We start from the raw sequence: 25,427 nt of genomic DNA on the forward strand, positions 1-25,427 counted from the left end.
AAAGCGTTAGTTCAACGACAGATGAGCTTAAATTAAAGTTTAAACAAGACGTTAACAACAGAACTTCAAGTTAAGTTGCTTTCATTTAAAAAGTCTTGACTGCATAGTGAAAACACAATATGATATCAGACTAATGTTGTGACAATTGAAATCAAAATTAGTTTTCATTATGATAGGAACTGCTTTCATTTTGTTAACCGACTTTGCTCGGGTAGCCACTACTGGCCAGTTTCCAATACATACATGATTTTATCCACTAACTTTCTCAAAATCCTTTGGTATAATTAACCAGTACTGAATCTCTCAGTACCAAAATACCGGCACTCGCAAAAAGGGTCCGGTACTGACATACTATTATACGAATACAAAAAAAATCCGGCTTAGAAAGTTCTTAGTTGACAACTTAGGTACCTAACGTATCTAGAAATGCAAGTTTATGCAACAACAGGAAATTGTGATCCACATCAATCCGATCATCTTCTGCAAACAATAACTTTATTGTTCTGAGCATACTAAGCCACTGGATAACATAAATTAGCTACACATATAAAGTACAATAACTGGAATGTCCTCAATCACACCAAAATGTAACTTATATAGTCCATTTCGAATAAAATAACCCTATTTAAAAACAAAAAAATGCCACATTAGTCTGTCTGAACCGAAAAGTTTACAACTTTGAAACAAGATTGCCATGCTGCTCCTCCCCATCCGGATGGCCGTGGTCCGGTTGCAGTTCCGGCAGGAAATTCCCGACGGCAAAGATGTTCTTCGGGTCCAGTTCCTGCTTGGTGGCTCGATAGAGATTGACGCCCACCTCGGACACGGTTTGCGGGTACCAGCGGGCTCGAATCTTCCCCACACCGTGGTGGTGCGAGATCGATCCACCGGATGCGAGGATTTCGTCCCGGGCATGGGCTTCGATGGTTTCGTAGATGTCCACCGGATTGGAGAAGCCCGTGTGGTTAAATCCGAAGTAGAAGTACACACATGCACCGGCGTCATACGATTGTGTCACCCGGCAGGAAATGAGGGAGTATTTGATGCTGTATTTGGCACATTCCTGCAAAGAGTGAATTATAATAATGTTAGTAATAGTTACGCTTATACGCAAATTATTTGAGTCAATTTAAAGTAAACACACTGTAGTCTTTTTTAATACCTTATTTTTTTATATTCTTCTAAAGTTTCACTTATGGAATACTAAAAAGAAGACTTTTAATTAAAGAAAAAAAAATCAATCTGCATTGAAAAAAAAAACTGGCAAAAAAGTGCATAGGGGAAATGACGGCTTCGGCATGACAGACTATTTTCGGCAACCCAAATTGAAACACTATTTTCACTGGATTTTCTTACGAAAACACTTCGCTGAATGCATGCAAACGATTCTTTATGCTTTCAGCTTCAATTTGACTATATTTTTACCACTGAGAAAAAGCAATCTAGCAGGGTTTTCTTGAAATGAAACACACGCACTACAAATTGTAGCTGATTTCGAGTTGCCGATAATAGAACAGCAGATTTACATGCAGTTCAAATGGAATGGTTGCCGAAGAAAAACTGGTTGCCGACAATACTCGCTCTCACTAGAGAAAATTGGAGTTTTGTAAAAGCGTTTCAAACCAGTTTTTGACAATTCTTTCGACTGAAATTGTTAGAGCAGCTGGCAGCAAAAGATTGTAAACAAACCTATACTGCATATGTGTGCGTTCCTTAGAGAAAAAGGCTATAGAAAGAAGGTCGCTGCTTAGGTTGCCGAGAATACGTAAATTCCCCTACTTCAAAAATGTTTTCTATAAATTTCCATCGGAAAACAGCTCGAGGTGCAGATCAGGTGAGGAGTTTCAGGAGCGCCACATCCAAGGCACGCATGGAAGAGAAAATGTGATGGTCTGGGGGTGTTTTTCGAGGGGTGGAGTGGGAAGCCTCGTGAAAATCGACGGGATAATGACGCAGATTCCTACATCAACATCCTGTGGGAAAATCTGGAGGTTTCACTAATCCAGACGGGCCTTGAAGAGAAGTTCGTATTTCAGCAGGACAACGACCCGAAGCATACTGCCAAGAAGACCAAGAGTTTTAATAGTACTCATGCGTTTTGATAATCTTTTGAGTGATTTTCGACCATTTTTGCATATATATTTTTTTTTGTGAAAATGTTCCCGCATTTTCCTGAAACATTCGGAACTTTGCTAAAGTTACCGTAAATTCCCTGAATTACTCAAAACTTCATTGGAAGTTCTGTATTTTCATTGAAGTTAATTGAACTGCCCTGAGGTTATTTTATCTTCTCTGTTGTTCTCGGAGGTATTTTCCTTGGTTTGTTTTCCGTCGATCTTGTTTTCCGTGCTGAGCACCAATACCGACGCCAGGGAGGCAGCTCCTACACCTGGACCCTACCTATCGACCGAACAACTCATGAACCAGGGACCAACGGCTTTACTTCCATTCCGAAGGAAGGCGTGATCAGAGAGAGGATTTTAAAATCGACGTTGAGCAGGCTGATCGGACGGGTATGCTCTTGCTGTCCCATCCCCACCTCGCTTTTTAACCAACACAATAGTGCCATCGGCGAATTCAGATGGGAGCTCATTCGTCATAGCTTCATTAATAACGAAGTAGAGCTCTCGAGAGATGACGTCGAAAGTTCGTAGGTAGAATCATCTAGAACTCTACCGGCAAACCATCGATCCCCGATGATTTACGTTTTTGCGACGTTCGGATGGAGTTTTTCAATTCGTCAATGCTGATCTCTGCCATTAGAGCTGCGTTGACTTCGTCGTTCTCGGGTACGGCTCTCTCAGTTTCGAACATTTCTTCCCCCACCTGCCTCGTCTCTTCCACCGCATACAGGTCCCGGAAGTATCGAAACATGTGTTGCTCAATCTCCAGAGAGCTTTGTATTTGCTCTCCTCGTTCATTCCGCAGTCCTTCTTCTTTCCTTTATTTAACGTCGGTCTCTGTTCCGCAATCTAGTGCCAATCACCGACGGACATCGATTGCCATCCATTGACGGCAATCGAATGTGCAGGAAGGCAGCTTCCACACCTGCGTAGGATATCGCACCCATTAAATTCAACACACATGGGCCGGGACCAACGGCTTTACTTCCCTTCCGAAGGAAGACGTGACCAGAGATTTTTATGCCACAGAAAAATCCCACCGACCTCGGCTGGGATTGAACCCAGACACATTGGGGTGAAAAGGCAGTCACGCTTACCACTACACCACCGGCGCCCGCTGATCTGCAGTCCTGTTTTTTTACGTCGTCCATCACCCAAAGTGGATATTTATGCTCTCGCCGGCTATAAACGTCTCGTTGATGCGGATGAAGTTTTGCGCAAACTGCCGCTGCAACGTGAGCATTCGTGCTTTTACGCGGTTGATGATCACCAACATGGTGGGATTCTGGTAATAGCCATCATATGCGAGTCGTAATTGCTCGTAGAGTCGTTGATGTTCTGCGTTGAAAGTCCTGAAAACTTCACTTGACTTCCATCGGAAAAAAGATTTTATTTTTGGCTTCGCGCATGAGAGCCACCATGTCATCCAGCTGGGGAAATTTCTCCGTTGGCGGGTCCAAAACTGCCATCGCACTTGGAATTCCTCTAAGTTCTCGGCGGTTAAGAGGTGAGGGCGGAGGGACCAGAAACCGCGTCCTTGTTCGCGGCCAAGGTGGGGAAGGCAAATGCACGCTGTTAGCGCTTTGTGATCCGTGAATAAGCATACGTGCGTGGCAGCACTCCGCAGATGCTCGCAAAGCCCAGTGCTGACATACATGCGGTCGAGCCTGGATGCCGCATTGTGTGTGATGTACGTGGGTGCGGGGGTTGTAGGGTACAATTTCAGCCACAGGTCGTGAAGCTGTAGCTGCCGTACGGTCGCTTGGAGAGCCGGGCTTGTGTTGGAACTCGTTGAGTCGCTCGAACGTAGCACGCAGTTAAAATCTCCAGCGAGGATGACGTTTTGAGTGTTGTATCGAAGGTAGTACGCGATCGTGCCGTTGAAAAATCTTTCTCTTTCCGCACGAACAACTGTCCCCGATGGCGCATATACGTTGCAGAGCGTCGTGTTTTGCACCCTCAAAGCGATGAGACGACCATCCAGGCGCTTTTCCACATGCGAGAATTGTATGTGGTCTTTCAGCGCGATTGCCGTTCCCCGCCTTGCTTGGTCCACATTGCAGATAACGTTGAGGCCAGGGATAGAGAGTTGCTCATTCTCCACCTCCTGGAGGAAAACGATATCCAGCTCCAGCGTTCGTACAAAGGTTTGAAGAGCGTCAATCTTCGTTACGTTCATAATATTGTTGATGTTGATGGTGGCGAGGTTGTAACTGGAGAACTCAGCCATTAGGACGGTTGGTTACTCCCATCTCGCTTGTCGTCGCAGTCGTCATCCACACGAGGCTTCTTGCCTGGTGGTCGAGTGCGGAGGTGTCTTCTGGAGCTGGATGACCCTACAGACGAATCTGTTTCGTTTCCATCGGACTTACCACTAGCAGTTTTGCGATCCACTCCGCCGCTAGCGGGGGGTTGTTGACTTGTAAAGGGAGTCAACGACCCGCTGTCCGATGGGGCAATCGAAGCCGAGGTAGGAGCTAACGTGGGGAAATTCTGTTCGTTCAGAACTGGTGGTGGTAACAGCGTCTGTTGTTGACGTTGGGGAATTTGTTTCGGTGGTGGCATGGTAACAGCTTTGGCCGAGATTGGTTCGAACCTAGGCCGGGAAGCTTGGTTCGAGGTCGTTTTAGTTAGGTTCGCATTGGGAGCGGTTTGGTTTGAGTTTGTGTTGGTTTGGTTCGCACTATAGTCGACTTGACTCGTTTTTTGCGACGGCGTCTGCTTTGCGGCATCGGCGTATGATTTTTGCACGAGCAGTTTTTTATTTTGCACGCAAGTAGCCCCGATGTGCATGTATTCGCGGCAGTATCGGCATGTTTGTAGCTGCCCGAAATACGATACATTCATCTCTTCGCCGTCGATCGTGACCCACGACTCGATGTTTCGTTTCACCGTCATTTTTGCTATACGAACGCCGGTCGAAATGCCAGGGAAATCGATATCGGTTTCGCATCATTATTCTCGTATTGCGATTACGTCACCGTATCTTCCTAGAAAATCAGTGATTTTTTGATCCGACACGTCCTCGGACCAGAGCTGGTAAATATCACCGCCGTCATGAGAGAATGAGAAAACAGGTCCTCTCACTATCACGAGACGAAACTACCTATCATTCGTTTTCTTGTCATTTTCCAATGATCAAGCACTTATGAGAATAATTCTATTACGGTTTTTACATCTACATTAATTTCAATTAATTAATTAATTCAAGCATGTAACCGTATGTTATCGGTAGAGTGAATATATTGTTACGATTTTTTCGGTACAAGTAACTTTAAAAGTAATAAATGAGCTAGTAATTACGATAATCACAACACTGTCACGTTTTGTCATGACGAAAACTTCGATGAGATTTTGAAGAAAATCTCTATCATCGTTTTCTCATCTGATGATAGTGACAGGAGTATCTCTGTAAATATCGCGTGAGATCTTTCATTGAAAATGAAATTTGCCAGCCCTGCCTCGGACAAATCGTAGAGCCTCACCTCCACTGCTCCCTCCTCCAGTGTGATTTTCAACGGATATTTTTTCCCGTCGACCGTAATTTCGTGTTTGTTGTCGTGTTCCTCACAGATTCGTTGCGCCAACGCTAGGTCGACAACTTTCACGAAAGAAACTCCGAGGGTTCTGCTGTTTTGAATCCGTAGCACTTCACCTTGCTTCAGACCCAATATGTTCGCACAGAATTTGTGAACTTTAGCGCCCATTACATATGTCAATATATTGACAAACATCGTATTGTCAATTTTCCTTACAATATAATCAATATATAAATATTGACAACATTAATGACAATACACTAAAGCGTTTGTTACTCAGGTCAATATATTGACAAAAAATTGACATACTGACAATATTATTGAAAGATAATATTGATGACGATGGTTTGATGACGAGTATTGTTGAAAACTGATTTTCATTTCACTTTCTCAATATTCTTCCCCCACCCAAGAGGAGGGAGAACGTACGTCATTTAGACCGACTGACTCACAATGCACCTTCACGCATGCAGTGTTGGCATTTTGTTTAAATCTTCGTGTGTGATATAAAATGGATATCAAACTAAATAAAAAAAGTTTCCTTTTACAGTCGCCAATCACTACCCAGGCTTCGTCTATATCGATGTTCATTTTCTACAAAATCACAAGCATAATCATGTAATTTTGTTTTTTTTTTTTACTTTAAAATAAAATTAATACTATCTGCGTTTCACATGTAACGCAAATTCAATAATATATGCAAGTTTTTCCTTTAGGAATGTTTACCAAAACATCAGCATAATAGTTTATGTATGGGAAACTGCATACCATGAACGTGGGTTATTCAACACGAGTGGTAATTCCACGCAGTCGACAATCGATTTGATTCAATTCCATTAATTTGTTATCATGTTGTCCTGTGTATTTTCTGTGTCCTGTCAAAAAGTTACAACATTTGATATTGGCGTTGACGGAACCGTCGAGAAATCATATCTTCTAACAAACATTGACAGTTTCTTATTGGAACTTTCAGTGGAGTGAAAGGATAGTACCAACTAGAAATGCTCAGAGGGTGTGATAGGCGGAGAAAACAAAATACAATACGGCAGCAAGGATTTGTTCCTTAATTATCTTGCAACCCTTGCTAGAAGCTAGCATTTCAAATGACTTTTATTTTTGATTCGATTTACATGCAAAATAATAATTGATTGCATCGCAATATTTTGCACATTTCTTGGTGCCATTCGTTAACCAACGAAGATTATTTTGTATTGTTTTTGGTTCCAAAACCTAGTTGAATTTGAAAAGCACGCAAAACATAAAGGGGATTGAATTTCTGTTCGATTGCAATACTTTCAAATTTATTCTAGAAAGAATAAGAAATCCTCGGAAAAATTCAAATAGGAATGTTCAATTGGCTCAGATTTTGACAGTTCATTTGGCTCAAAACATTCTCTCCGCCCATCTCTTCCTCTGAGTATTTCTAGTACCAACCAATTCAACAATTTTGAAATTTATTACGAAATTGTACGGACCTATTTAAAACCGTTCAATGATAATGTGTCGATTTTATTGTTTTCTTACGAGTGATGGTAATTTGAAATTTTACCGACTTTTTCAGTAGTTCAAAAACCGGGTAAAATTTTACCGACTCAGGTTATCCGAATTCAGTGTGTAGTTAGTATTTTCCACACTCAAAAAATAAATCACATTTCCAATGGAAAATATCCATTAGAATTTCACTTAACTTTCATGTGATCTCATAATTGGGAATCGCATCACAAAACCACATGAACCTTATGTGTCCAATGAAGTTTATGTGATTTGTCATATACAATTCATGTGATCGTATGAACGTTATTTGAATTTCAGATAAAAATCATTAATTTTGTTATTGGAAAAATATCATGTGCGTTCCCAATGGAAACTATATGAAAACTTTTTCAGTGCATAGGTCCAGTAAGGACGTTTCTCTTTTGACCCGCTGATCCATGTTTCTTGTGTGGGGAAATTAAGACAAGTAATATTGACTTTAATACATTGAGGTTAAAAGGCTTCAAACGTATTGCCATTGATGTTGTCAATATTCGTATATTGATGATATTGATAGAATTGACTGTTTTTTTTGTCAATATGTATTGAGACAGTGAAATGAAAATCAGCTTTTCGTCAATACTTGTCATCAATCATCATCATCAATATCACCTTTTCAATAATATTGTCAGTATGTCAATTTATTGTCAATATATTGACATGTGTAATGGGCGCTTTTGGCATTGTCCGGTTTCTTCGGCACGTTCGCAAAAACTATGCGAAAGGTGTTTTCTCGACGGCCAATCGCGAAGTCGTTTGGACGCGCAGCGACACGTAACGGCTCAGCGATGCGTAGAAAGAGAAAAAAAAACACAGTTGGCACTGGTAATTAGCTTGTGGACTTCCACAGAACTGTAGCAAAAATACAACTGTTCAGCTCGGAAGTTGAGCGCTCACTATAATTCACCAGTTCACTTTTCGATCAAATGTAAGGAACAAAAATTATTAATGATTCAAGTCACTGATGTCTTATGATAATGCTCAAAAAAAATTCAGCAGGCAACATTGGTGTTTATGTCGCGTAGAAAAGAGGACAAAAATCGTGGCTACTATGTCACACTGCAGAATACAGTGTTGCTCAAAATACAGTTGCTTAATCTTGCCATAAGATTATCAATCTCTTAAACAATTAATAACTATTTAATTTGACGTTTCGCTGAAAAATGAATTTCTGCAAAGTTGTAGCTGTTAAAAATTTCCATAAGAATAGCAATAGAATTTTGTTAACAGTACAATATGTAAAAAGGCTAGAAGACAATGAACAAAAAGTTTTGTTTTCCCATAGTAATTTCCATATAAACTTCAAATGGTTTTTGCCAAGTCAAATGAGTTTAAACTTTTGGAGGCTAATCAGGACCCGATTTGAAACTGCTTGAACACTGTGGAGCGAAAATTTTAAATTTTGCATCAGTCAAATGCGCACTCTGGTGACCATGGAACGGTACTTCAAAAGATCCGGAACATCCGTAAAGGGGGCCAATTCGTAGAAAAGATCCTAGAGCTCCGTATTTTTTTAAATCACTTATTTTGATGCTGGGAGGTCCAGACCATGCGTAAAAGTGATAAAAAAGATTCAAGAGCTTCACGATTCACTTATTTTGATGCTACATGTATGAATTAGGAAGACAAGCATATGCAATCAGGTAGCGGTGTGGTTTTCTGGAAGATTTTGATCATCCACAAAAGTAGTCAATTCGCGTATAAATCCTAGTTTTATTTGGACTTCCCTGAGGTTTTGAATCTTTCCTGAAGTTTGTTAATTATTGTTCCGGAAATTTAATCATCTTTATAAAATTTTCTGAATACCTCGCCTTGTTTCTGGAGCATCGCAAAATTCATGAGATTATTGAAATGTCCCATAATTCCTTTGAATTACTTGAAATATCCTGCAATTTTCCTTAAATAAATGAAACTGATATGAAGATCTCTAATCATCTACGAGGTTCCGGGAACTTTCCAAAACATAATGAAATCAACAAAAAATCTACATACTTCTCTGAAGGTCTCTAGACGTTCTTGAAGATTTCTGAAACATTTTAAAAGATCTCGCTATTTTCTTGAACATAATTTGATCGTCGCTGAAGTTTATGCATTTTTTTTTGCAGTTCTTTAAACTGCATTGAATACCATGGAACTTTCTTAAAATGATCTCACATTTTCCCGATGCTCACGTAAGATCTCTTATGTTTCTGAAATTTAAATAAAGGTCTTGGTACATTTGCTCAAGCTTCGGAATTCCCTGAGTTTCTTGGCACTTCTTAAACATTCTTCAATTTGAACTGTTCTTAGTTTCTCTGATCAGTCCTTCTGCTCTCGAAGCATTCCTGAAGTACTCTCAATTCTTCTGAAGTTCTTGGTATTACCATAGAGGTAACTCTAAGCCTTGTAGGTCCCGAAGAAACTTGCTCAACTTTTTGGCTCAGCTCTGGTACTATCTTCGGTCTCAAGCTAATCGATTCACCCCTCGAAATATAGGAAAAACCAATAACCCCTCATTTTATCTGTTCATTCCCTGAAGTTTTTTTTACTATACTTAAATTTTCGGAACGTCTTGATGGTTTCCTTTATTTTACTGAAATAAATTGAACTGCCATAAAGTTCTCGAAACGAACCTAAAGTTTAAGGAACGTCCCTCAAGTTATTACAGTTTTCCTGATATTCATGGAACTACGCTTACTTTTTCAGAACTTACCCGAAGTTCACGTTACTTACTCAGGTCTTTAAGTTTAAATTTTCCTGAATTTAATGGAACTGCCCTGAAGCTCTTGATCTTCACTGAAGTAAATTTTCCTGAAATCTACTAGATTGCCTTGCTTAAAAATTTTTTAACTTCCCCACATTTCTATCAATCAGAACTTCTTAAAGGTTACATTTTTTTTTTTGATAAATTCACAAGCTAAAATATGTAATCCAGATGGGCATCCGAAAATGCCTTTATGCCTTTTGGTGCGCAACTTTTGTAAGATGAGCATACGAAGATCGATATTTCGATCATTTTTATGAATTGACAACTTTTATGGATGTTCCGGATCGCCCATAGGAGACCACCAGTATGCGCAAGCTGGCTCCAGATTCAAATTCATTCATGTAGCATCACAACAAGTGATTTAAAAAAAATCACTGGACTATTCGGATCTTCTGGAGGATCGTTTCTTGAGTACCTGGGTCTATAGTTGAATCTTAACCTTCAATCTTCAGTCTTCATGATTAGGTATATCAATATTGTCGAAAATAAAAACAATCACAAAACTCTGTGATGAATTTCAGTTCGAAGTTCGACGATAAGTTTAGCAACTGTCGGTGCAAAAACCGAAAACGTAAATTCACAATCGTGATAGCAACGACCGGTGCGTAAACAAGTTGCTAACTAAAATAGCAATGGCTAAAGTTGTCAAACTAGTAGCCCGAATAGCAACGCATTGGTGCGGGTGCTCTAAGACATATCGTCTAGCATTGGCTTGTACTAAACTAACGATTTTAAATTGGCTCACTAATTGACTAATTAATTAATTAATTTAGCTTTATTTAGGAGGCTTTCAGCCTTAGGCTGGTTCGCCTCCGACCTAATTGACTAGCCTATTGGTCCCAAGTAATCGATTAACGTATCCCATTCTAGTCGAAATTCTAGTGCTACACAATGTTTGTTTTGATTCGCTATGAAAGTTTGACAGATAAAATGAGGGGTTATTGGTTTCGAGGGGTGAATCGGTTAGCTTGGGACCGTAGAGAGTACCAGAGCTGAGCCAAAAAGTTGAGCACGTTATTTCGGGACCTTCTCGTCTTAGAGTTACCTCTATGCTTGTACTAAATGGACATGAACAGAGCAGCTCAAAATCAGACCCTCAAATTGCTTCCGAATTTCAACCTATCGAACTTAATCGAGTTCAGAACTCAATTTAATATATGGGGAAAAACTATGTAAAAGCCGATTTCGGACAACTTGCAAGACCAAAATTGTACAAGACAAAGGCTCGAGGAGGTGTCCCTGGCAGATTCAAATTTGCGTTTACGAATACGAAAATATATGATCTGTCAGGGAATTTGCAGCTGCAGCCAGAAGACAAAGGTTTTCGTCACTGAGAAAATGATGAACTCGGAGGTTTACAAAACCGAATGTCTCCAGAACCGAATTCCGCCGTTCATCCAGTCACATGATGGTCCGTTGACATTTTGCCGGATCTTGCTAGTTGTCACTACCACCCCTATTCTGTATTTCGTTTCGAACGAAATTCTCATACAAAAAAATATTTTTTTGTATGAGAATTTCGTTCGAAACGAAATACAGAATAGGGGTGTACAGCTGGGAAGTACAACAGTGGTAATGACCGAGGGGGACGACTCTATCTATGATGCAGGAAAAATTGTATTTTGCTGTGGCTAGCTGTGAGCATGCTGAGTAGATAGAAAGAAGATTGATGAAGATTTTGAAGATTTCCTGTAAAAAGGTGCAGTAGATGCGAGAAATGAAAGAAGATTTTTCGAAGATTTATTCGCTAGTGAGATTTTTTGAGCACCAAGAATTGAGATTTAGATGTGTCGCCCCCCTCGGTAATGACAAGTCCAGTTTGTTCCAAAAACCCTCAATCTGCATGATAATTGTCTGCCAATAGGCTTTTTTAATACACCACCAACGTAGAGTGTGCCACGCGAGTTCGAGAAGAAACGTCAACCAAACCGTTTGTTTACATCAGAATAACTATTTTTCACAACGCAAATTAAAGCATTTTTAATTCAATATCTTGCCAATTTCCATCGGTAATTGTCTTATTGTACGATTTTCCACAGATCTGAACTGATTTGTACCTTAATTATTCACACACAAAGAATCCGGAAGATCATAACCACTAAGGCACTTTTCTATTTTTCCATTTTTCTCAACAAAAATATTCCTGAACACCAGCAGGATCTTTGCAAAACGTTACAGAATTAAATTTTTCAACAAGTTTTGGAGCATCTCTGATAAATCAATTTATCAGAAAAATTAAAAAGTGTTCCGTTTCCTGTCTCACGGTAGAAATTTCTGCTCACAACACTCTTTTTGACGTTTTCCTATTCATCACCAGAGGTTGAATCGATCGTTTAGTTTCTATTAAAAAGGCGTATTAAGACGAGGAAACTGAAGGTAAAAGGTACAGTCATCAAAACGGCAACAGTAATCGAGACCATTGTGCGCCGCTTCATGGGGAAAAGTTCGAGAGTTCCTTTGAAACCGCGACGAATAATAATTTTCGTATATTTTTCTTGAAATAAGGTAGAGTGCTACTTCGTCGTAATCGCCCATTTACGTTCTATCGATCATAAAAGATCAATACTATCAATGATTTCACCGTGCAAAAATCAATAATAGGTTTGTTCCTATGTGTTAGTTCATAAGCTACAACATAAATCCTATTTGAGCGCATTGTATCAATATTTACGCTCATTGTTCTCAAAACAAAAGAAGTGCTCCTAGTTAATCCCCTTTTTCTACGTTTATCCGTAGGACGAAGAAAATCTAATGGCGTTTCAATGCGTTAGGACGGAATTGGAACTCGTAGAACAAATTTAGAATCAAGAAGCAGTATTAGATTTTAAACAGTATCTCAACAATTTGTGGATCTTTATCAAATCGAAAGGTGAATAAATTTAGAAGTCATCTTTAACAGAAGTATTGCATTTTTTGATCAAACTCATTCAAAAAAGAGAGGTAATGTGCTTAGTAGGACCGAAATTAGATCAAAAACCCTATAAGGAATAGTATGCACTTTAGTGAAAACCGTTTTCAATTCCGTTAATTCAAATCCGAAATAGACCCAAATGATGTTGTTCCATTACTAAGTGGGCCATGTTTTAGTTCAATCCCATTGGCCTCAGCCTTTAGTTTGATGAACTTTTCCGCCATCGTCTCAAAGCTCCGTACCATGATGGCGACGTCATCGACTAAGCAAAGAGCTGGACGGACTTCCTGAAAATAGTACCACTCGTGTCTATCTCATCTTTTCGAATGACACGTTCCAAGACTATATTAAACAGCAGAAAAGAAAGCCGTAACCCTGTCTTAGTCCTGCGTATACTCAGTTTTTCCCTATTTTCATTAATTAATCCTCTCCACACTGGGCAATAATTTACAAAACCGCGACTAAATTGAATATCTCGGCTGCCAAATTGTTTCAGTCAACATGTTATACATATTCTCAAAGGAAAAATTCTGCTGAATCTGGTTGTGATCTCCTTGCCCGGAGACTTATGCGTACCGAGATAGAGGGCCGGGATCAACCCGAGTTCCCGGTAATGTAGGAAATTCCACTATCTATCGACATAATTTTACACTTCACTTAACGATATTACTGATAATTGATATAGTACTAAGTATATATGGTGTAAACCCGAGCAGGAACGAATATCTCGATACCTTAAATTGGTATGGATGAGCCTGACATAAGTGGTAAAATACCAAAAAATAATACAAAAAAAAAAATTTCCCACAATACCATTCCAATAACAAATCATGATAATGCAATAACAAAACAATACCACCCAGCTAAATACCTGTATTTGTATCCAAATATCATTTTTTGGTATCTACAAAGTATTTTCCATGTAATTTTTTGGTATTATTCTTTGGTATTTTACCTCTTATGTCAAACTGGTCAATACCAAATTTTGGTAACTAAACACTTAATCTAGTTCGGTATAATCTCCAACAGCCGATTACCTCGGCATTTACTTTTGCTGATATATCTGCAAAACATCTGTTTGTTAGCTGATATCTCAGCATAATGATATTTGTTAGCTGAGTCTCGGCAATTGTTTTACTGAATCTCAGCAAAATAAATTGCAGAATCACTCGGCTATTGGAATCTCGGCGAAAAAATTAAGTGTGTACGCCCTCAGGGAAACTCTACTGGCCTAACAGAAGATGCGGAACGATCGATAAAGTGGCCACATTATGAAAATTGTTCTAGAACCTTGTGATTTTGTCTATGTTGTTCATGAGATCAAAGCGAATTTAATAGAGAATTTAAATTTTAGTGTGAAGTGGCCATATCCTCCGGAAAATCTGGATTTACGTAGAAGTTGTCATAGCATGTAAGCAGTCCTGCAAAACCACAATCTTTTGACGTAGACTACGTCTTACGGGAAGGTACTGGGGGTAAATCGAAAATCTAAAATTGCGACCGTCACGAAAAGGTGTAATTTTTTGAACGCTAAGTAATAATAGTAGTAATAATTTTATCACTGTTTTCATGAAATAAACGTTCTCCCCAAACCCAGTCCTCATAATCAAGTACAATTTGGTTGAACATCGTGCTGCTTTAATCAGAAAAGTTATAAAACAGCACTGCTAATGTGCCTCAACTCATTTTCGCTTCGGACGGCGGGTAAGCAGGTAGCAGCAGCAGCAACAGTAACAGCAGAAGCAGTAGAAAGGCGGTTCCTGTCAAGCGCGCAGAGTTCGAGTTTTGCACCTCGAACTTTGCGCATCGTTTCCGTCGAGATCATTGGCTGCTGGTAGCGGCGTTGCCTCGATGGCGCAAGCGCTCCTTGCCTAAATGATAACTACAAATCTCGATTACTTTTCGGAAGGACATATCAGCTTTTGTAAACAACGCATTTTATCGTTGGTTTGGCATAACTAATTGCTCGCCCCACATACTAACACCACTAACAGGTTGGGAAAATTTTCCCCTATCTGATGGTAGTACTAGCATGCGTGGGCGAGCTACCAGTTACGCCAAATCGACGATCAAATGCGTTGTTTACAAAAGCTGATACGTTCCTTCGAAAAAGTAATTGAGAAATACTTCTTGGGCTGTGTACCAATTCCCGAGTTAAATTTAACTCGTGGTTAAACGTAAGTTATTTTCAATGTTCTAAAATGCCGGAAATTGATCAGTTTTCAAACAGAACTCAGTCACGGTTACCAAAATGTAACTTCTAGTCGGTTCGAAATAACCACGCTCGTATAGAGTTTTTGACGTTTAATCGGCGCACACTACTGCACCATTTAAATCGAACGAGTGTGAGCAAGAGGGAAACAGATTAGTGGGAAAACAAACCGTACATTCATCCATGTGTGCTAGATAGAGAAAGACGATTAAACGTCAAAAAGGTCTATTGATCAATGCACGGCATGAACCCACGAAAAAAATTGACTTTTGAGCGGTGCCGTGTTTACCCCCGTAACTTTAGAAAAGGTCCTATCAACTTTTATAAACAACTTGTTAGGCCTTTTTCTCACGAGCCGAAGAACACCCACGCAAACCAAACCACTATCGGAAAGGGGAGCATTCGCTCTACCCGATGGTGTTGTTGGTTTGCATGGGCGTACTTCGATTCGCGTGAAAACTGTCTAACAAGTTTTGTGTACATACGTTGATAGGCCATTTTTAAATGTTACACGAGTATTATTCATGTGTTCATTTTTTGTAAACACGCACACCAAAATCACAAATATTTTTCGGTACTTTTTTTTGCTGGATACGTTCTGTAAAATATCATTTACACCGAAAGTTTTGTAAAACATATGATTTTACCAATTCTTCGCAATCAAAACTGCTGATTTTCCGTAAATTGCATAAATTTACCGAAAACTGTAAATGAAAATTACTGATCAAAACTGTAACGGGCTGTAAGTCAGCTGTAAAAAGTGTGGCGAATGTACTGTAAAAATAATCTTTTACAAAAGCAAACCGTAGTAAAGTAACAGATTTTTGTTAACATTACCGAACAGGATTGTAAATTTCAGTATTTGCCGCCATTTCAAAGTTGATTTTTTTTCGGTTCTCCGGTGTGAAAAGTAAGTAATTTACTATTTTTGGCTATTTACAATCCGTTAAAACTATGCCGAAAGGTTAATTTTTCAGTGAACTTCTAGACCAATTGCTTTCAGTCACCATGGACGTAAGGCGGCCCAGTTTCCTTATCAAACGCAAAAAAACCAATTTTTGTATGGTTTGTTACGGAGTCAGAAACATCGTCCTTCTCTGTTGAATATTATTTTTGTACAAACGTACGATGATAATATACAAAAAAATTACGTTTTATGAGTCAAACGAATCGTTTGTTCTGTAATCGTTTTAATTTTAAGAAAACAAATGGAAGAAATAATCAATTAATCAATAAATAATCATAATTTTGGTACATTCAGGAAAATAATGAATTACAGTTATTTCGGTAAAAATGATACCGAACGCCATTGTAAACTTTACCAATCATTCAGTAAAATTTACAATCCATTTCAGTAAATTTTGACAGCTCAAGAGTGAAGAAAATTTTCTGAACGGATTGTAAATAATAAAATTACCGAATAGATTACCGAATGTTCAGCTGTTCCATATTCGGTAAAAAATTACAGTATACTGTAAAAAAATCTTATTGTGCGGCACCGCTCAGACGTCAAATTTTTTCATGCAGTTCATTCCGTGCATTGGTCAATAGCAGGGTTATTCGATAACTCATCTGTCACTTTTAATCACGAGTTAAATTAAACTCATCCATTGCGACAAAGCCTTGGAAGTAAAATTAGGGCCATCCATATATTACGTATATTTTTGACCAATTAACCCCCCTTCACCCTCGGAGCGTGTTTTGCAATACACCTAATGCATGGCCGGTCCCAACTTCTGAAACCCCTCTCCTCCTTCAACTACTACGCTATTTATGAAAGTTCCCTAATCATTGGGCAACACTGAAAGACACACTGAAAATGTATTTTCGTTATTTCTCTGAAAACCGTTTCGTAAAAATGAATATCGTACATACAACACATCTTTCATAAATGGTACGAAACATTCGTTTTTCCTGTCATATGGCGCAATGTCAATATTACGCCTTATTCGTATAATATACAAATACATCTTCGTACAATCAAACCAACAACTGCGCTCATTGTCTCCTAAAGTGCTGATTATGTGTTGGAGATGGGACATTTTTTTTAGAAATATTGTCGGTTTGACCAATACATGCAAGCTACAACAATAAATCAAATTACTCGTCGCGGTGGTTTTATGTTAGAGAAAAAAAAATACATGCAAGCAGCAGAAAAAGCAAGCGAAATCGAATAACCGTTCCATGAGTGCTTCTTATTTGCCTTTAGCTTTACCATTTCTCATAGCACAGATAGAGCGATGGATAAAGCACAGATCTAACGATCGCAAGGTCATGAGTCAAGTCCGGTCTGATGCTTATTTTTATTTTTTTGTCATTTATTCCTTGCAATGATGAAGTTATTTTTACCCATCCTCACTAATACACTCCTCATTTTTCGGTTTCCACAACCAACACTTGTGGCCCGCTGGTTGGGTGTAGCGATAGCGAGTGTGGTAGTTCTAACGAAACTAGCTTCATACAATTTACAAATCCATTTCGTTGCAGAAAACAACGAATAAATTCGTAGAACACACGAGCGATTTCGTTGTATAAACGAAATTTTATTTTCAGTGCAGCAGCACACACCACACAAAATGGGTTGGACATTTATGCGAAATTTCGGTATTGATAGTCAATATTTCGCGATCAGAACATTTTAGCTTGAAATCCCTCCATTTAATTCTCGGTACATCTTTAATCTATTGATTGAATTAAAAAATCCTAATATGGTTTTTTTAAGATTTCGTGCGCTTTGTGAACGCACATTCATTATTTTGCATAAGGAAACGGGAACGTTGTGTTTCTGTAGTGATGAAAAGGATTTTCCTACACATATTACAGTTTTCTGTACCAAGAATTGAAATTATCAGACGGTACCCCAGCAAAGTCCAGCATCAAAATGACAGCAAATTGAAATCAAGTTTTGATATCAACATCAAACTGAAATCATAATTTGATATCAGTTTACGCAATTTACAAATTTGATACCAAGTTTTGTTTTCATTTTACTGCACATTCGCTCTTCAAAATATTTTTTTTTATAATGCGTTTATTTTTCCAGGCTCATTTGCTATAGCTTTGCGGAGCCAGTTCTTCAAAATATGTTGTTGCTGGTTTGTTTTCATTGTCGTAGCATAACATCAAATTGAATACTTGTTTTGTTGTCAACAGGAAAAATGGATATCAAATTGAGTTTTCAGTTTGCTCTCACTGATAGCAGAAATAGTTTTCAATGTGGTGTCGCAGGAAGATTTTTTTGCTCTCAATTTTGATATTTTAACCGTTAAAACGACCAAAACGACAGCAACCTGAGCAATCATTATCAGCGAAATCACAACATCAAATTTAGATTTCAATTTGATCTCAGACTTTGCTCGGGTACCTCTATTTATGCTTTTAGATTAGCTATGAAAGTCCCTCCTACTTGGAAAATTATGCTATAGAAGGTTTATACAACCCCAGTTTTTTTTTTGCATAATTTTTCAAGTAAGAGGGACTTGCAATGCTTATCTCTTAGCATAAATAGAAGTACCGCGAGTTTTTTCAATGCTAGGTTCTGAAATTCAACAGTGAGCGTTCAAAAGGGCCTACTTGTAATGTTCGATTCTCTTCATCGATTTTCTGTTTATAGCTAAGCGAAACAATTCAAGCTGAACATTGCATTCAGGCATGGAAAATCATTTGCATTCATTTCATACATTCATTTACATTCATTTGCCTCTAACTTTTTTCATCAACAGCATTCCGCAAAATGATGTATAGAGCTTTTGTAGGTTTTGTTATTAGCTACATGTTTTGCTCACAACTCAAATCTGTATCTCTTATGCATCACGAACTAGAGCGGGCAGAACTTGTTACTGTTTTTCAGTGAATGTAAAATACATTCACTGAAAAACAGTAGTGGCTTCTGTTCGCTCTACTTCGTCATGCATAAGAGATACGGATTTGATTTGTTAACAAAAGTTGTAGCTAATAACAAAACCTACAAAAGCTCTATACATTATTTTGCGGAATGCTGTTGAAGAAAAAGTTAGAGGCAAATGAATGTAAATGAATGCACGAAATGAATGCAAATGATTTTCCATGCCTGATTGCATTAGGTCCTAAGTAACACTTACAAGATTTTCTTCGTCAACTTTCTCCTTGAATCCACTCGACCCAGGTATTTTCAGCACACATATCGATAAAAGAAGTTTTTATCTAGCATCTAATAAAACAAACACAACAAGAACCGATTATGTGCTCAAGTTATTAAGACTGTGTTCCATTTCGTGAATTTTTACTTAAATTTGACAGATGGAAAATTTTCAAGTATACCTTCTATTCCAGAAAACTTATTTCTGACAGACAAGGAATCAATTTGACAGACGCTTTCTCGAAAATCGGCCGATGTACAACAGAGGGATTTTCGAACATCTTAATTTATTTTCGAAGTGTCAAATCTAAGTGAAAATTTTCCAAATGGAACACAGCCTTAGTAGGGGAAATGCAGGTAATGTCGGCCTAAGTGTCCCTAATTTGGGCCCATACATAAATTCAGCGATCGACTAAATTTTCAATAGCTACCAAAAATATCCATTAGTAACGTCCCAATAACGCGTTCATCTAGATAAAATTGATAAATAGCAGATTTTTAGCATTGGGCCCAATCTTAGATCCATAGGCCAACATTAGAGACATTTCCCCTGTTATTATTTTTATTTGTTCAATCGGTAGATAAAAGATGTACCGAGAACTTATTGGAGGGATTCATGGCTAATTGATATCATCTCGATCAACTATGAAATATAACATTGATGAAAAATTGTGCACTCCGTTTTTGTGTGTGCATTTATTTTTAGCGTTTTGAAGTTGAATCGCTGAGGATCAATCTCATTACCATAAAAAAATTTCAAGAGTACAGATATCAGCTCTCACAAAACTTATAACAAAGAAACTGGAACTTCACGTTTGTTGCAGTCCAGTCCAGCATGAAATAGAATATGTATTCGCATTTTTATGAGGTCCTGAATATAACCAAGTTTTACTAAGTAGGAAATCCAAAATATGTACATAGGACCGAAATCATACCCAAGTAACAATCCAGTAACCATTTAGCATCCACTCTGATTTATGATGGTTTTATAACGACAATGAACAATCCAATTAGTTTAAATATAGCATTTCAAAGTGTAAAACATTCCTGCTTAGTAATTCAGCTTGTTGTTGTTGTAAAAACCTTTTTTAGTCTTGCAAGAAAGTCAAAAACTTTCTTGTTTTAAAAATAAATTTAAAACAGTTATCAATCCCTCCTTAAAACTGTTCTGTAATTCAAGCATAAACGTCATTAGCAATTGTTTATTAATGTCTTGATAAAATACTTTATAAACGTGTTCTATCATTATAAAAGCAACCATAAAATCATTTGGTTTTGCATTAGAGCAAAAAGCATTTATTGTTGCTTTTTAGCCTTTTTAAGTGCATCATTAACTCCTCAATTACTCTGTTTACAAATTGAGCTTAAAAGATGGTTCCTCATAATTAATAAATGCCAATTTTATGACAAGGAAATCTCATAGGATAGACGAAGTAGGATGAAAAATTCAAGTCGATATCAGAAAAATTTACTTCCTTAGAAGAATCAGCACACCATCAACGACTGACCATCTGGCGGAGAAGAGTAAACTGAGCGTTGCCATAAAACATTGTCGAAAGTTAAAACACATACCAGCCTTCTCCAGATCTTGCGAAGTATCAACCGACAGCAAACCACTGAAACTGTTCGTAAGCGGAGATTAGCTGGTTTCCGATCCATAGCAGCGATTTTAGAATCAAATCTTCGAAAATTTCATTCAAGCGTACATCCCTGCATCGTTGGATGGTGCACTTCTGTAACCATCCGGAAGAAGGGGATCTTTTTCGGGAACGATTGCACTTCCAGCTGTTCGACATGCGAAATGTTGTAAAACAGTATCGCAGACTATCTGAGTAACTGCTTCCAATCAATCGGGAGAAAACCGCCTGGAAGAATCCTGGATCTCACAGCGCAACTATCGAAAGATAAACAAACTTTGACGTTTAACTTTTTGCAGGCAACTTTGCCTCCATAAATGCTGCCATAAATCGGAACGGGTTAGGATCAAGCAAAATGGCTTTAGATAAATATAATTCAGCCTGCAAGTTTTCTTTATAAAAGCCATTTTAAACCCTTATTAATTTGTTAAGGAATTCTTGAAAGCAAAACAACTTTTTCACAAATGACCTATGAAAATCAACTTTTATGCCACCGCCATGTTACAATTAGTTTGCTTGTTTTTTACAATCTTCGATTTTCAATCAATATTTTCTTAGATATAACTATATTTTGGTAAATTTAGCAATGAGCAAACATTTAAATGCGAAAATAATAAAAAGAAAGTCTCGGCCAAGCACGATCTGAAGATTATATTTTTTTTCTATGTTAAATAATTATTCAAATCGACGTTTTACAAGGGTGGACTTAATTTTTTCGATGTTTTCACGTACATTTCACATAAAATTTAATATGGCACTTAAAACTAGGCCACTTAATGAGAACTATTGTAATAAATTTGGATATTCAACAAGATTTTTATACCATCAGTTTCTATTTTCATTATTTTGATAAGATCGGATTCATAAATCCTTTTCTATCTTGATTGATGCTTTCCTAGTGGATTCAGCATGCGGCTAGGGGAAATGGCTCGGAAAGGGTTTTTATTGTTGCTAAATAGCTTTTATTGTAGCTTTCAAATGGTTATCAATGCGTTCGTCATACAACCTTTTGCAGAAGATCAATCTTGAAGAGCTTCGAGAATACACCCTTCAGAACCTTCTCCAGGGTGGGCCAACTAGACATATTCTAGTCTTAATGAGGTTTTGGTGGATGCATTAATGACAAAATAGCCTTGACCAGGGTTTTATGAATGTTGTTTTATAGTTGCTTTGTAGTATTTCATAAAACTTAAAATGTTACTTGGGTAGGTTACTGCTACTATATTTTAAATCAATATCTAGAAAAAATGCATGAGAATTTCACTACACAGCTTAACGTAGTCTACGTCAACCCTGCGGTCGTGCCTTGTACACAACCCCACCAATTTATTTTTTCATAACAATCTTGTTAATATTCAAATATTTAAAACTATATATTTAAAAAAATCTTTAGTATCCCACTTCTGGCTTTCATCTCGTGATTCTGATCAAACAAAAGTTCTAGAATTTTTTTTTATAATATGGCTACTTTATCGGTCAACCCAGATTGTCTGGACAACCAGGATATGGCCACTTTAAATTCTTTATTAAATTCGCTTTGATCTCATGATTCCGAATAAACATAGCAAAAATCGCAAGGTTCTAGGGCATTTTTTATAATGTGGAGAATTTATCGTTCGTTCCAGATTATCCGGAGAACCAGAATATGGCCACTATATTCCAATATATTTATTCCAAGTTAAATACGCTTCGATCTCGTGATTCTGAACAATATGGATTAACCGGAAAGGATCTAGGACAATTTTTATAATGTGGCCACTTTATCGGTCGTTCCGGATCCTCTGTTTGGCCAGTAGAGTTTCCCTGAGGACGTATATGGTATCTTAACACCATATATACTTAGTACTATCAATTTCCAGTAATAAACTTTAGGTAAAGTGTAAAATTATGTCGGTAGATAGTGGCATTTCCTCCCAAGTAGCATTTCTTGTTTTATTGCACTCTATTAGTGGTTTTTGAGATCAATTTTATAAAATCGTCAATAAAATTAATAGCTCCAGCACAACCTTTTAATAACCGCTATAAGATCGTCTTACAGCTTAGTGGACCGCTCTTGATAAGGTTTATAAAGCATGTTTGAGAATCACAATAAAGCTGTCTTAAAACCTTTTGTCAGAAAGTCTCACACTCTACAAAAGGTTCTCATAGCCTCTTTAAGAGTAATATTGTATTCAAGCAGTCTTATTATGCTTTTGTGAAAATCAGTTATAAATCCAATTTAATTTATATTTGCTTCAAAGCCACAGCCATTAATTAGCGTGTTGTTGTTCTGTTCTGCTGAAACTTTTTTTTTCCATATGGAAATCTTAAGCGGTAAAAATAGGTTTGAGTGTTGGTGTCAAGATCACCATGTAATCAATTTTGTTTTATGGCAAAATTAGTGAAAATCTTAAAGAAAATATGTGACTTTTTAGAAGTTCCAAAACATATGCGCTTGAAATTGTATCGTGTATATTGGGATAATATGAGCGTTAAATAAATGCGCCTTTAAAATAATTCAAGTTATCAAAAAATATTGTTTCAGAAATCAAATTAATTTGATGGAATCATCTTAATTTTACAGAAAATAGATCTCAATAATTAAATTCATACCAATGTACAGTGGAACTCATGTCGGATATCTAATTTAGCCATTATTTTATTGAATTTCTTGGATTTTATTCCCAGGCTAATGGCATTTTCCTAATGACAATATGGCGACAGAGAACAGCAGGCAAAAAAAAAAACACCAAGCGCAATTTCTTAAAATGTCTAATGCTTACATTACACACTGGGTCAGGAATGCAACCTAGCGGAGCAGAACTAATAGCTCCGAAACGAAGCATTTCCGCGACTTGGTGCCTTCGGCAAAGTTTCTTATCATAATAAGGACCATCTATTGACATAAACAAATAGTTCAAAACTCTTCCGAAAACATGGCACCACAATATTACTTCTTTCTCTGACGTTTTGGAGACTTGATGTCTTGAGCAAAGTTGTTTATCTTGACAAAATGAACAGCTCCTTCAAAGACGTAAAATTTCCACAGCCTACTGGTTCCAAGTTATATGGAGTTAAAAAAAATGGTGAAAATATGGTTTTTTCTTTCTGTTTCGGTTTTTTTGCTTACAACCATATAATGTTGTATTTTGCTCTTATGCAAATGCATTAAATAAATAACTTTTGTCAAGGAACATACTGGATTAAGCTTCAAATTACAAAGATAATGTTGAAAAAACGAAAAAAAACACAATTTTTGAACTTTAATATCTCCCAAAGCGCAAAAAATCGTAACCTGACATTTTCAGCAAAAATTAAGCAATACTCGATAAACAAAATATCAAAATTTGAGAGGTTTAGCGTAGGACCCTGTTATTGAACGTCGCGTGAAAGTGGAACTTAAAGAAGGCCTAAGTACTTTTTCGTAGTTTTTAGTTTTCGGATTTGAAAGATCGTCGGTTACAGTGGCCTGCTTACTGAGCAGAAAAACGCGGTCCCAGGTCCTTACATATCAAATTATTTTGCGAAACTCGTTGTTGTCGTTGGTTCCGGGTTTGAATGGATACACAAATTTGAGCAACAGTATTATGTGATATGAGAGGCTCGGTGGCCTTAAAGCAACCGTTTTTGCTTACTGAGCAGAACATCATGAGTCTAATCTCAGGCCCATCCACATTCAAGATTCGTCAATCGTTTTATTTGTTAATATGACTACATGGTAATAACAGCAACTCGGCGATTAAAAAGGTGCTCGTCTGCCTAGTGGCAAACGTTTTTGCTTACTGAGCAGAAGACCGTGGGCTTAGTCCCAAGCTCCTTCGCGTTATATGATCGTTAGGACATCAATTCAGCTTATCGTTTACCAAAACGAACCCAGCTGCAAACCCAACCCTCTTATCCAACATCCCAGTGATTCCTCGTGGAAGTGCAGAGGTGTTCTCGGCTTCCATCAAAGCGAGTGTAATGTCAACACAATCCTTCCCATTCCTTTCTTGACCTGTGTTCGGGCGCGGCCGGCGCTGGTATTGCCTAATTTAAGATCACCAGTTTTTACACATTGAGGATGATTGCTAGCCCCAAGCATCGTCTATTGGTTCTCTGTGTAATTACAGTTGATCTGGCAGTAACAGAGTAGCAACCGTGGGCGGTCAATCAAGCTCAAGCAAGCTCAAGCTCTATATATTCGGTTTTTCTTGCATGCAACATTGTTTGTGAATCAGCGAGCAAGCTTGTTTTCCGCAAGAAACCCGCGAGATGTCGTTACTGCAGTCCTATGTTTGGCGGTACTATGTTTTGAAGATAATTTTATTCAAAGAGTTACGTCTGTTTGTCTGTGATGTCGTCCGGTAGGCTCAGATTCTGTGATTGTTAATGATATATTGATTCTGTAATAATAGATTACATTTTGCGTTTAGAAAATCCATTCTGAAAATCATGTTTTTTTTTCAAATTTCATGTTATTTATTTTTTTAGTACCCTACATGTAATAGCGTTGATCTGAAAAAGTTTGGATTGATCAGTACCGATCGGTGAAAAATGATCAAAGTATTTATTAAAGTTATTATCTTTTTTCCTGCTGGATGTAATTCCTGGCCCACTGTGCAATGGCGTTGCAATGCGTTAGGACGGA

The 25,427-nt window shown here is 37.8% G+C and overlaps 1 protein-coding gene across 1 annotated transcript in view; it reads right to left on the reverse strand.

Annotated features, from left to right (window-relative positions):
* Positions 1–478: 478 nt before the first annotated feature.
* ADPS (alkyldihydroxyacetonephosphate synthase) overlaps positions 479–25,427 on the reverse strand; it is an 87,530-nt gene continuing 62,581 nt past the window's right edge. The window contains exon 5 of the mRNA XM_065224028.1: positions 479–1,063. Within this exon, the coding sequence (XP_065080100.1) occupies positions 671–1,063 (393 nt within the window). The 3' untranslated portion in view covers positions 479–670. The remainder of the gene's footprint in view (positions 1,064–25,427) is intronic.

The sequence above is a fragment of the Ochlerotatus camptorhynchus genome, unplaced genomic scaffold (genome assembly GCF_037179485.1).
Source record: "Ochlerotatus camptorhynchus isolate MF236.1 unplaced genomic scaffold, CSIRO-AGI_Acam_v1.1 ptg000203l, whole genome shotgun sequence".
In the NCBI taxonomy this organism is placed as follows: Eukaryota; Metazoa; Arthropoda; class Insecta; order Diptera; family Culicidae; genus Ochlerotatus; species Ochlerotatus camptorhynchus.